Source organism: Micropterus dolomieu, linkage group LG21 (genome assembly GCF_021292245.1).
Source record: "Micropterus dolomieu isolate WLL.071019.BEF.003 ecotype Adirondacks linkage group LG21, ASM2129224v1, whole genome shotgun sequence".
NCBI lineage: Eukaryota > Metazoa > Chordata > Actinopteri > Centrarchiformes > Centrarchidae > Micropterus > Micropterus dolomieu.
In genome coordinates this window covers 6360522-6373416 of record NC_060170.1, presented here as the reverse complement: position 1 = coordinate 6373416, position 12895 = coordinate 6360522, and the positions used below count along the sequence as shown (strand labels likewise).

At 42.9% G+C, this 12895-nt stretch overlaps 2 protein-coding genes across 2 annotated transcripts; one reads left to right on the top strand and one right to left on the bottom strand.

The window, feature by feature from the left end:
• Positions 1-1128: 1128 nt before the first annotated feature.
• Positions 1129-4353, top strand: ch25hl3 (cholesterol 25-hydroxylase like 3). The gene is made up of 2 exons (XM_046035585.1): positions 1129-1779; positions 2585-4353. Exons 1-2 carry the CDS (start codon positions 1337-1339, stop codon positions 2958-2960), a joined length of 819 nt encoding a protein of 272 aa, XP_045891541.1. The 5' UTR covers positions 1129-1336; the 3' UTR covers positions 2961-4353.
• A 3691-nt stretch (positions 4354-8044) lies between these two features.
• bmp10 (bone morphogenetic protein 10) lies at positions 8045-9988 on the bottom strand. The gene is made up of 2 exons (XM_046035800.1): positions 9580-9988; positions 8045-9126 (listed from the first exon to the last, which is right to left on the bottom strand). The coding sequence occupies exons 1-2, from the start codon at positions 9986-9988 to the stop codon at positions 8045-8047; spliced, it is 1491 nt and encodes a 496-aa protein (XP_045891756.1).
• Positions 9989-12895: the final 2907 nt, after the last annotated feature.

The following is a 12895-nucleotide window of genomic DNA, read 5'->3' as shown; positions in this document are numbered from 1 at the left end:
GTTCCTAAAGTGTCGACAGTCACACACATCATCCGGGAGGAGATTGGAACGGAGGATGCTGTTCTGCTCGGGGAGCACATTGAGGAGACACAGTTTGACAACCACCATTCTGATTTGACATTGGTTGTGTCTGTGTTTCTCAGAATAAGGCTGCACCACATTGCCAAACTCACCTCTCTTGAACTGCCGAAAGGGAGCATGAGAAAGAAGCTCTGCAAAACAGTCCTCTCTCGGGGGTTTTAGCTCATGCAAAGCTTTCGTGTGTGTGTGTGTGTGTGTGTGTGTGTGTGTGTGTGTGTGAGTGAGAGACAGAGGGACAAATATAAAAAGCTTCAAGTAGACTAATATAATTTAATCATATTCAAATCAAATCATAATCAAATATTGTTTGTTTGTTAATCATATATTGTATTGGTTCAAATTATTAAAATAGCCTATCTGACAGTCCCCTTTTTTGGTTGCCTGTCTCTGACTAAATACAGAAAAAAACTCTGAATAGAAGTAATAGTATTAATTTAAAATAGAAAAAAATTGATGGTCAAACTGGAAATGTCCCCGTAAATTTGAATATTTGGATAATTTACCTAAGAATACGGTTGATTTTGATGGCACAATCATTCAGAAATAATTTGTAAGGATTCATTTTTCATTCAGATTTTTCTTCATCGATGTCCTGAATCTTTTGTCTCTTTAAATCTTGCTTTCATACAGAAAAAGAAAGATTTAAATGGTTTAAGTTTTTCCCCCTCTGCATCATTCATTATATCATTTTGTTAACGTTGTGCCATAGATAAAGTGTAATCACTCTTTGTGTCAGATGATAATCAGACCTCCCCATTGCTAAAGAAATGGTCCTGTTATGTGACAGTATCTATCAGAAATCCCCTGAGTTTCCAGCTGCCAACTTTATGGAGGCGGCTCAAGTACATAAAGCCTAGTGGTTCTGTCTGGGGCAGTCACACCGTGCTTCCACATAAAAGATATAGGAGAGAGGCTCAGTTCTAATTAGATTTAAACAAGAGCCTAGTTTTTCAGGCATGGGGCCCCTCCTACCAGCATATGAAGAGAAAACTTCTCCAGAAGTATGATTCGCCTTCTGAATGCTCGTGACAGCAGCATAGGAAAAGTACCTAGATTACCTTATTCTAAAATGTGATGGCAGAGAGTTGATCCAGGATTGATCCTTCTGGAGTACATTCAAAGTGGAGACATATAGCCCAACGTATATGAAGATCTTAGCTTGGAAAGGAAAAACTGCAGTATTCTTTATATTTAATACATTTTTTTGGTAAAATTTGGTGATGTTGCTGTTCACCATACAGAGGGAAAAGCCGTGATGGACGTAAGCTCTGCAGAAGATGGAGAAGCATGCGCGCTTATCCTCCAGGGGCTTTGGGAGTATGCGAGAGCAGGGCAGGAGGTTATCCTGCTGTCCCCGTACCTGCCTGCGTCCTACGCCTTCTTGACGCACGTCCTGCTCTGCGCACCTTTCCTCGCGCTGGACGCGCTGGCGAGCGTCAGTGAGCGGGTCCGGTCGTGGAGGATCGCGCCAGACTCGGGTCCACCGCCGTCTCTAAGACGATGGTTTGACTGTTTTTGGAGGGTACTGTACAGATACCTGACTACCGTCCTCCCCGCCACCGCGGTCTTTCAGACGCTGAGGAGCCCTGGTCCGTTACCGGAGCTGGCTCCGTCCTGCTGGCAGCTCTTTGTGGAAGTCTTCGCATGTTTCCTGCTTTTTGACATGCTCTTCTTCATGTGGCACTTCTCCATGCACAGGTGAGCAGATGCGCCTATGTTATGTTATGTGCCTGGGCTTCACCTTTATTCTACTGCCGATCATTGATGCTAAACTTGGACTTCTGAACTCTTTCCTTTATTTGTTATTGATCTGGGTTTCCTTTGGGAGCTGTAGTTTCCCAGTGATGTTGTAGACTCTTTTCCAACCACTAAAAATAGAACACATTACTAGCCTGCTTTTGGGATTACTTGAGCAAAAAATGATCTGTTGGCAACTTCATAGTCCCCATCAGTCTATATGTCATAATCAGTGGTGGAAATAACTAAGTACCCAGCCATCCAATCTTATAAAAAATAGCTAGAATCATCTCCACCATGTGTTCTTACATGTTAATGGATCATAATGCAGTAGTATAATAATACTGTGACAGAGATCATTTTGTCTGCATAGTGGCTACTTTTATACTTAAACTACATTTTGCTGATACAGGACCTTTGCGTAATGAAGTATATTTACTGTGGTATTGCTTTTAATTAAGTAAAACAGAGTATTTCTTCTACATCTGATATTCGTTTATGCTGTATAATTATTACTTTTAAATACTGAAATAATTAGTACAAATCCTGTTTAGTTTTGTCTTGATAATTATCTTTTAATAAGATGTAGCATCATTTGTAATAGTTGTAGTATTGGGGTAGCGATTGTAATAGTAGTATTAGTGTAGTAGTAGTACTAACAGAAGTAGAAAAAAACATTATACCATTCTGGGAATATGGTAGTGATTTTCCATTGTAGTAACAGTAGCCTATAAGCAGAGACCGCTTTTTGTCTGTTCCTCATCAGAGTTCCCGGGCTCTACAAGAGGATCCACCAGCTGCATCACCAGCACCACACACCCTTCGCTCTGGCAGCTCAGGACGCCAGCTCAGCTGAGCTGCTGTCTCTGCTGCTGCTGGCTCTGACCAGCTCCTGGGTGGTGGGCTGCCACCCTCTGAGCGAAGCCTTTTTCCACCTCATCAACAGCTGGCTGGCGGTGGAGGATCACTGTGGCTACGACCTGCCTTGGGCTCTGCACAGGCTGCTGCCCTGTCTGGGAGGAGCCCCCTACCACCAAGCCCACCATAGTACCTACACTGGCAACTACGCCCCCTACTTCACCCACTGGGACCACCTCTTTGGTACATACTGTGCATCAGTGCTGCATTCACGTCCAGAGTGACAAAACTGTTGCAGGAAAATCTGTCAAGATGCCCTGATTTTTTCTACAGATTTTGGTTGTTACTGATCAGCTTTCCATTGCACGCTCCGTGAGGGATATGGGATCCCATGGTTTACATCACTGCCATTTCAGTCACATCAAAATATCTTTTTAAAATGTATAATTCTCTAAGCAAGACTGCATACTGTCATGTTAACCTGCAATTTCTACAGCTGTTCTATATCAAGTGAATGCAGAACGAGATGAGGAGGGATGACACAGTAAATCAGGAAACAACGAACAATTGCCTGAACTAATGTGCAACTTTGTTTCCCTCATGACATGGGAGTGTCTTTGTATGGATTCTTAAGCTTTCATATTGTAGATGTTAAGCAGACAATATGTCATAGATGTGTTTTGGTCAATGCTGATCATATATGTAGTTAAAAAGGGAAAATCTGCAGTGAGCTCTCATGCCGGGCCACTTTACAAACTGCTCATGGGAATAGTTTGACATTATTGTGAAATATGCTTATTTGCTTTCTTGCAGTGAATTAGATAAGAAAATTGACATCCTTCCCAAGTCTATACAGTAAATTAGAAGCTAAGCCAGTCAGCTTAGTTTAACACAAAGACTGCACTCAGGGGAAAACAGCTAGCCTGGCTCTGTGGAGGCTCCAGTAAGTGGCTACACCTGGCCAAGAAATGGTATGGCACATACAGTAGACCGTAAAACCACACATTTTTGTACAGATTAAACAAATGAGATATAACATGCTAATTGGTGAGCGGATCTTGTTCCCCTTGTTTCCAGTCCTTACATTAAGCTAAGAAAAACTGGCTGCTGTTGCTTGATATTTACTGTGCAGACATGAGAGTGGTATTCATTGTCTCATCTAACTCTTGGCAGGAAAGCAAATAAGCGCATGTCACAAAAAGCTACTCCTTTAATATCACAAAATGATTTGATATCTGTCTTTCATTTATTATGAAAGGTAAAGTAAGTCTGTAGTTTTTGCAAAACTAAAATATGTAAGAGGGACTGTCTCCAGTGTAAGAATAATGTAAACATTTGAAGTGAACAATCCTCTTTGAGCCAAAGTGGTTGTGTAATGTGTACCATATTTTCTTAATTGTATTTTCTTGAAGTCTTTGGCAAAGACTCTGTTATATTCAATGCTATGTTTGTTCCTTTACGCATGCTTTTTCATGAATCAGCATTTCTGCACAAATTTCTGCACAGCCTTACCAACATTGGGCTTGATGAGCATGAGAAAATGTATTAAAGCTGCACACAGACTTAGTGTGTTGTCATTCGCCTCAGGTTCAGGTTTCTGCTGTGCTGTTCTGGTTAGTGAATTGGATGCCCTGGGCTTTTCAAGTGTCTGTTCTCTGTAAACTGGTTCCACAGGGATTGCCGTAGCAATTAAAATCACATGTTTTTAGAGATGGGAAGCTTTTCAGTCACTATGCAGTTTTAACCTTTGTTATAAAAACAAAAACAAACCAAAAAAAACAGCATCTTCCGCATGTTTTATACAAAATTCTGCTGGCATCATGCCAGAGGATTTGTAGCTGCCTGCTTTTGGAACTTAAAAGCACTTAATCACTCACGATGGGGTGCCAAATTTCAAAGTTCATATAGCATTACTGTCAGGATTATGCGTCATTTTGAGCATGATTTTAACATGTAATAATGCAACACTTATAAATTAGATTCTTCTCACACGCAGCATCCTTCTCTTTAATGACCAATTATATATATTTTTAGGGTTATTACTTTAAATGAAGAGTGACAGTTGTGTTCTCTTTGTCCTGAGAAATCTGTCTGAGTGCAGTTTTTCTTGGCTTGCATAAAAGCATGTGATCAACATTGAACATCTGTTTTTCATTACTGCCTCTTGCAATGGGCTTTTTGAAATTGCGCAACATCAGAGTCAAATACAAATTGTTAAAAGGTGTTTGAACATTTGGAGGTACTTTTGCATATAGTCACAAAAGTAATAGTTGAGCAAACTTTTCTCTCCCTGGGAAATGAAGAGATTCGAGGAAAGAGCGAGGGGTGAGTACTGGGTGGTGGTGTTGCCAAGAGATGGAATGATAAACGTGACCCAAAACGGAAACAATCAGGCCCTATTACAGACCCCACGTCAGAGTCAGGGCGAGTCATGCAGCTTTGGATGACACACCAAAACACACGTTCACAGCGAGACACACGTCGACGTCCTGCGGCCAACGTCAGGATGTCAGGCACGGGAGCATTACAGGATTTTGAAGCCCTCCGAACTGTCTGTACATTGGGATGTTTGTTTACTTGTTGTAAGGTGTGCTCCTAAGTAAATCACGTAGGCTAAAGCCTTCACAAAATTCTTTCAACAGATGGAGCCCTGTCAAAACAAGACAGAGAAAAAGCACAGAGCACTCTCCAACAGTCCTTATCATTAGAGCAAATACTAAAGACTTCCCATTTCATCATATTTCCTGAAAGTTTGCCATTCAGTGACAAAGGCCAGATCCATATTTCTTCCACCATTCTGTAAATATTCAATTAGTGAGCTATACATAGCTGACACCGCCTGTTGTCACAGTAACTGGCCGAGGTTCTTGCCCTCTGGTCTGTAACCATTTTTAGACAACTTGTTTGCTTTCTGAAACATCTCCGTGCACTTGTCATTAGTGGGCTGTTGCCAAATACTTTTTGAGGAAGCTCAACAGCCAACATTATCATATGCTTTTAAAGCTGAAACTGCAGTTACAACACACACTGTATGTACAGCCACAAAAATAAAACAATAATTGTGTCAAAACAGGACACTAGGAGGTAGCAGACGCACTGCATAATCACCAACAACAGTGTAGCAATGGTATTATTGTTGCATATTTATAATATACCTCTCCCCGGCATTTTGTAAAATAAATAAATGACTAGAATAACTGCACTAACATTGATCATGGGTCTCAAAAGCCCTTTAAAGGAAATATGCTTAAATCTACAAATTCCACTTAATTTTTTTTGTTATATATACAATACTCACCTGCCTGCTACAAACCAATTTCTCCATTACTAGCCATATCTCGCTCTGTGTTTTATGTCTGTCTGCATCTTATTCTTTGAATTTCATCTTTGACCTCAGTTCTGCCGCACAGACACACACGTGTGGGATACACGTTGTTAACATCAAAGAAATAATAGAAAGTTTTACACGTTTCAGGCAACGAACCTAACCTGTATCCTTTATTGTTCTCCTCTGCATGTTGACACATAAAAAAACCAACAGTGTTCTATGTGCTGATTTAACTATCATAGACATTTAAGGAGAACAGAAAGAGTCCAGATGTTTGTTTGTTTTTTGTTCTCTTCACAAACAGGTTTTCCATCACAGCCGTCTGCATCTGCTAGCTGTCAGTGTGAGCAGCAGGCCATCCATTTTGTTCATTAGCAAGCCTTCCACTCAGTTTCCCATGGTTCTTTGTTTGTGTGTCATGTCTGAACTATGACCTGTGAGCTGATACTGTTGGACTGAATGATCTGAATGTCAGCAATGCATTGTATCATTGGTCCAGCAGCTTCTTCCTAAAATAATGGAAAGGAATGCTGACAGACCAAGATGCTTTGATTGACAGCTGTAATGTGGGAAATAGATCATGTACAATTAACTATGAAAAACAAGTGTGGCATTTTAGCTCCAAATGTTTGCGTTCATCTTGAAACGAGATAATGACATTTTTAAAAAACATGGTATGTAAACTTTCTGAAACAGTAAGGATCAGTGATTCATTCACAGATAAGGAGACATTTTGCATTTAGGATTTGTTAAGCAGCTGCTCTTTATTGTTTTAGAAATTGTTACCATTTCTCTTCCCAACAAAATGAATATTGTTCTGCCAATGCATTGTCATGGATACAAAACCTGCTCTACACTAGGTAACTTACAAATTTACATATATAGTTATCTACTCTGTTGTAAAAATTAATAAATTAAAACAATAAATAGTCTTTTATTTGACACAAGCAGCAGAGGTATCAAAAGGCTTTTAAAAGAAACTGTATTTCTGTAACTGTATTTCCTTTGGATATCCATAAAGGCAAATTCAACAAGGTGCCCCCTTTATCCACTCCTGATTTGTAGCCTTCAGATATTAACTGTCCAAAAAGGCATTTTTACCATAAAAGTGATGGATAACTCAACTGAGGAGCTGGAGACATGTTAGGGGCACATGGTGCTAGGTCAGTGAGTTGAGACAGTTGAGATTGTTTGTTGCCTAGGAATGTGGACAATCCCTGCCCCCTTGTCCTGTCCCACTCCCCCATCCCACCACCTCAGAAGTTGCCCAGAATGCCGTCCAATGGTGGCATACATGTTTCTCAACCCCCCACACCTTGCTATCGCTATAGCTCAGGGGAGTGGAAAAGAGGCATGTGAAGTGGGAAACAGGGTTGGGTAGATAACCCTGCCAGTAGGACCCCTGCACAGCGCCTACGTATCAGGAGGCTGCAGGAGGCAGGAGCTGGGCCTGGAGAGTTCATGTCTTGTCAGGTTGCCTGAGGGAGGTCATTTCACTGCGCCAGGACACATGAAGTTGCTGATTAGTGTTTGCATCGAGTGGGCAGGCCAGAGATAAGTGGAGAGGGAGACAGATGTCAGGGGGGATGAGGGGGAGGGGGACAACTGGCCCACAAGTTCCCACCAGGCTGCACACACTTTAGAATGTGCTTGGTTCAGTCCTTTGGGAAATTGTGTGCCTTTTATTCTTGTGGGTATGAGGACACACCTTGACATCACTACTGGCAACATGTTGACACACGATCTCTCTCACGCTGTCTGAATGATATTCATGGCTTTAGCTGTGTTAGATGAAGTCCTTCTTTCTGTTTTGCTGTTTAAAACATATTTGTCCTTACTCATTGACTTGGAGCGCACAAAGTTTCATGAATAGTGAATGTGCACTTCCAGTGTCACTGAGTAACCCTTACAGAGATTCCAACAATTGTCCATTTGTTGAAGACAGTTTTGGTTTATCTCCTTTTCCAGCTTTTTGTTAGTTCTGTGTCTTTACTCTTACTGTAAGACTTTACAAACTGTTGAACCCTCTCAAAGCATGGACTATCTGCAGCCACACTCAGCCACCACCATGCCTTCAAACTTGTACTTGTAGGTGACCACGCCTGTGTCATCCAGATACAACAGGGAGATGGGGTCCAGCTTGGTGGGCACGCAACAAGCTCGTGCTGCCTTCTGAGGACTGTTGATGTTCACCAATGTCTGGACAATGGCATGCTTGGTGGGTGTGACGTGCTTGGTCAGAGGAAAGGAACATATGCCAGTGCACTCAAAGGCATCGTAACCGGTGGGTGCCAGAATCCAACTGTCCCATCCAATATCTTTGAACTCTACGTACAGAGATTGTTTCTTGCAATGGTTTCCCTTGGCATTGCGACGAATTCGGGATGCTGTGTCATAGATCAGATTGGAGCGCATTTGGATGAGGTCCTCTTCATCTGGCTCAGCTTCTTCAACACCCTCATCCCTGTCCCTCCCCTGCTGCCCCCACAGCCCATTCAGGCCAGTCCCCAAGTCATTCTGGAGAACCATGTTAGAGGTTTCGTGGTCAATCATCTCGTTCAGCTCACGCTTGTCATCACGGTGATCACTACTTTGGTCATCAGAGAAAACAATCAGCAGAGGTTTGTGTTTTTCCTCAGGGCTGGTGTCAATCTTCATGTCCCCTTCAGGTGGATTCCTGTCTTTGTTGTCCCCTGTCATCCCTTGAACATCCTCTTCATTAGCCATGCTAGAAATGTGCACCTCCAGCCGGTGCGTGCTTCCACGGTCAGATTTACGCCAGCGTTGAACAGCAGCAGTGAGGTCAAAGGCCTGCCAGCCGTTATCAGTGCCATAGACCTGACGTGAAGCCAATTCCACCAGCTCTATCTGCTCTCCTCCCCCTCTGAATTTGTCGCCTCTCACAGTGTTTTCATCTGTCACGTTGTCATCTCCGTCATGCGATTCCAGTTCATAGATAGCAACCTTGCGGTCAACACCAGCATACAGGTGGCGGTCAGTCTGGACAAGGGTGTAAAGGCGAAGCTCAGCTGCTGTGATGCGTTCATGATGGGGGACAGACATATTGAAGAGGAGTGGGTGACGCCTCACTCCTCCAACTCCCACAACACTGGGAGATGAATCTGGGGAAGAGAAATAAATGGTTGGTTAAAATTATGCACATTTTGTATAGTCGTTTTATCGAGGTTTTCACTTGAGTTCTGCAATGCATCCTATCCCTTTCTAACCTCATCCTAAGAATGTCAGAATAAGAATCGCATTTTGATTGGAACATTGCCTAGCAAAGAGAAGTAACAAGTAAGCTTAGATTTAATCAACAAATTATTTGTTCGTACACACTTGAAGCTACAGTCTACTTGAAAAACTACACATGTATACAAGAAGACTCTTTTTGTCTTACATTCTACTTACATTTGGCCTTGCAGACCAGAGAGTGATGAGAAAAATACAGATCATATTTAAATGAAAAAAGCTCAATAAACATGCCAGCAACTAAGAAAGAAAAAGTAGTTCTCGTTTTTAATCAGTCTGTATGATCAACAGGTGCATCATCATGTGGAGCAGAGGATCTTTACCTTCATTTTTGAAGCTGCGGATGATGCTGGCGGTGGGCATGGCAGTGCGGTCATTAGCGAAACGGTTATAGAGCTCCATCATGTACTCAGGGGGCTCTTCTCGCATGCTTCCAGGAGGCAGGGGAGGAGGACTCATGCCAGACAGGTTGAAAGTCCGCAGAAACTGTTCCTTCAGACTCTCCAGCAGGCTCTGCATGTTCATGTTGTTGCCCTGCTCCAGCAGTGACGGATCCACCACGCCTCCATGACCATCTCCCAGCCCCGGAGCAGAGCGATGCCTCTGATGGGTGTTGGAGATCGGGCTGCTCTGTCCACGGAGAGGCCCCTGGAGCAGCAGGATGGAAAACACCAAGAGCAAAGTCTTGGAGCTGCAGATGGTTCCCGGTTGAGAGACCCAAATGCTCGCCATGGGAAAAACAATCCGCAGCTTTCTATTGTACACCCCCGGGATTGATGCAACAGTAAAACAAAATTATTGTGATCTCTGAACGCCTTAATCCAAAGGTTAATTTAGATTGTGGTCAGTTCATCTGTAGTCTAAGAAAGTTCTGGTTCCCTGGCAGTAGGCAGTAGTGTTGTTGACCCTTGCACTGACCAGTGTGAGCGCCTCTGCAGGAGTGTGTATTCCTGCTGCTCTCTTCCAGATCTCACAGCATTTATTCTCATGCACACCTTTTGATGTCCTTTGTGACAGGGCTGCAGTTCCGGTGACAGGGTGGCCAATGCTTGGCTCTGTCCGCCCAAGTCATCTCTGTTGTGTCCTCTCCTCTGTCAGTCTCTCTCTGTGCTCTGCGCTCTTCTTCCCAGCTCTTTCTTTCTGACTCTTATCTATGATACTGTGGGCTCTGCATTGCTCAGTGCTTATGGTCTCTTTGCTGGTGTGTGTGTGTGTGTGTGTGTGTGTGTGTGTGTGTGTGTGTGTGTGTGTGTGTGTGTGTGTGTGCATGCGTGCGTGCCTTCAACTTTGTGTGATGCACATGAGCGTGTGTTATCTCACAACTTCCTTAATGAGGATTTTGTAAACATTGTCCTGTAGCCTCTTCCTTGTGGAAGTGCTATTTTGTTTGGGTGGGTGCTCCATGGTTGATATTCTTCATTTGTTTATTTTCTTTGTAAATGGTGGAGTTCTGTGAGCTGCTGTCTAGGCTCCATTGACCATTTCTTTTTGACAAAATACACCAAGGGTCTGTTGATATCGTTGAATGTAACAGGATATATCTATTAGACAACACTTGTTCAAATGAAATTGAAATGCAATGAGGTGTGAGGCCTTAATGATCGAGGATGAAAGATACTGAGCGTCTGGAGAACATTTCAAGTAGACAGCAGAGTTGTACAAAATAATTATTGTAATGTGCTCATTCAACAATGTAACAATCATCCCCCAACCCTTACGCCCCGCCACCGCCACCGCCACCACCCACCCTGTTGTGCTTGCTAAAATGTTCTGTGTACTTCCTCTTCTGGTAAGTGGACACTGTGTCTGAAATTGGTTATCTGGGTACAAGAGGCTCCTTCGAAAAAAGTGCAAGAACAAGGACGTGCACCACAAGAATAGATGAGGCACATTCTCAAAGTTTCATGAGGGGTACACGTACACATTCCTCTTGATAAGGGAGACACCAAGTCAAATGTGATGTAGGTATGGGAGCTGGGTGACTCATGGAGAAAGACTTCCACCATGCAACAAGTCCTTGTTGAAACAGGCTGGCACTGGTTTGTTACCTGAACCCTCATCCCACTACACAACGTCCTGAGCTTCTTTGTGTGACCTGCAGATACACTCCTGAATGCAGTGCGTCACAGAGATGGGAAGGAATGAGCTTTTCCTGCCTCTGCCACTCATCTGCCAGGCTGACAGTTGACAGACATGCTGTTATCTGTCACTTTGTTGAACTGCTGTCGCAACAGACTATCACATCTTCCTGATGGCCGTAAGAAGGCTTGATAATGCACACACACACATTCACACAGTCAGCCCCATCCATATGGTCTGTATTATGGACCTCAGTTGTAACAGTTAAAGAGGTGGTATTATGCTTTTTGGTTTTTTCCCTCTCCTTTATTGAGTTATATATCTTTTTTGTGCATGTAACAGGTTTGCAAAGTAAAAAAGTTCAGCTCAAAGGGAGTTCCCATCTCCCACAGAAAGCTCTGCTCTGAACTGCTTGAAAACTCGTTTGTAGTCCAGCCCTTCACTTCCTTTACTTGTGACGTCACAATGAAAAGGCGTCATAAAGCTTGCCAAGCGGCTAGCGGGGTCAGGCACGCCCTCAAACCAAGCTAGTCTGAGCGGAGGCCCTTTGGCTCGACTCGCCTTTGTTTGGTTTTCCATTGTAGAAAAGTTGCACCTGTACCTGCTTCCAGGTACTTTTTTTCGTATCACCTCACCTCCGTCTCCAGCTGAGGGAAACTAAAATGTAACGTGAAAACACGACAGACTGCTGATTGGTCAGAGAGAATATTCACTATTCACTGCATCACCATTGCGTGCACCAGACAGAGGCCAACAACAGAAAGTTTTATATTTTACAGTTTTCGTATGGAATTCATCAATCATCATTCATAAATCATTAAATCCACTACTGAGAAGTTTTGAGGTGAGAAATCAGCTGTGTAGATTTCGAATATTGACAGTTTTACGAGAAGTGATGGCGGAACAAAAATGTGCTTGAATATTTTCGGAGTTGAGGAGCTCACAGAGCCCTCTGCTCCCACCGTCACACAGACCGCTGCAGCAACAACAGCAGAGGAAAACACAGCTGGAAGGTTTTCATACCGCTTATCTGTCTTCTGAGGAATGTTGAAACGTTTCAACTTAAAAAAGAGAAAGGTGTGTGGATCGCTGGTGTGTGTGTCGCATTGAACATTATGTCACAGCAGTTGTGTGTGGCGTCGCTATGACAACAAGCTACCTACTGTCTCTGGGTACTATCTGCAATGGAAAACGGAGAGTCGAGTCTATCGATTTGCGCTATGGTAGAATTTTTCGGCAAGGCAGCATAGATCGTCAGAACACCGGCAACAGTTCAACGTTTAGTCCTAAAAGACGATGCAACTCCGACTCTGTTTGGGCCTGGAAATTCACAACCACAACCTGTAAGTATGCTTTATTGGTTGTGAATTATATTTAAAATAAACACGGCAATGTAACTTCACAGACTGTTCAAGTGCGGAGTTGTTGTAAACGTTGGCTAACACAACTAAAGTTATAGCTTTAATGCTAATATTACACCTGATGTGAAAGCTACTGAGCAAACGTTCAAATTGTTTGGCCAATTTTTATGTAAAATTGAGTTGAAATATGGTGATTTTT

Excerpts from the sequence above, each read along its gene's own strand:
- ch25hl3 (XM_046035585.1), top strand. The coding sequence starts at position 1,337 with ATGGACGTAAGCTCTGCAGAAGATGGAGAAGCATGCGCGCTTATCCTC. Across the intron at positions 1,780-2,584 it reads TGGCACTTCTCCATGCACAG|AGTTCCCGGGCTCTACAAGA; the intron begins GTGAGCAGATGC and ends GTTCCTCATCAG.
- bmp10 (XM_046035800.1), bottom strand. The coding sequence starts at position 9,988 with ATGGCGAGCATTTGGGTCTCTCAACCGGGAACCATCTGCAGCTCCAAG. Across the intron at positions 9,127-9,579 it reads CCGCAGCTTCAAAAATGAAG|ATTCATCTCCCAGTGTTGTG; the intron begins GTAAAGATCCTC and ends TCTCTTCCCCAG.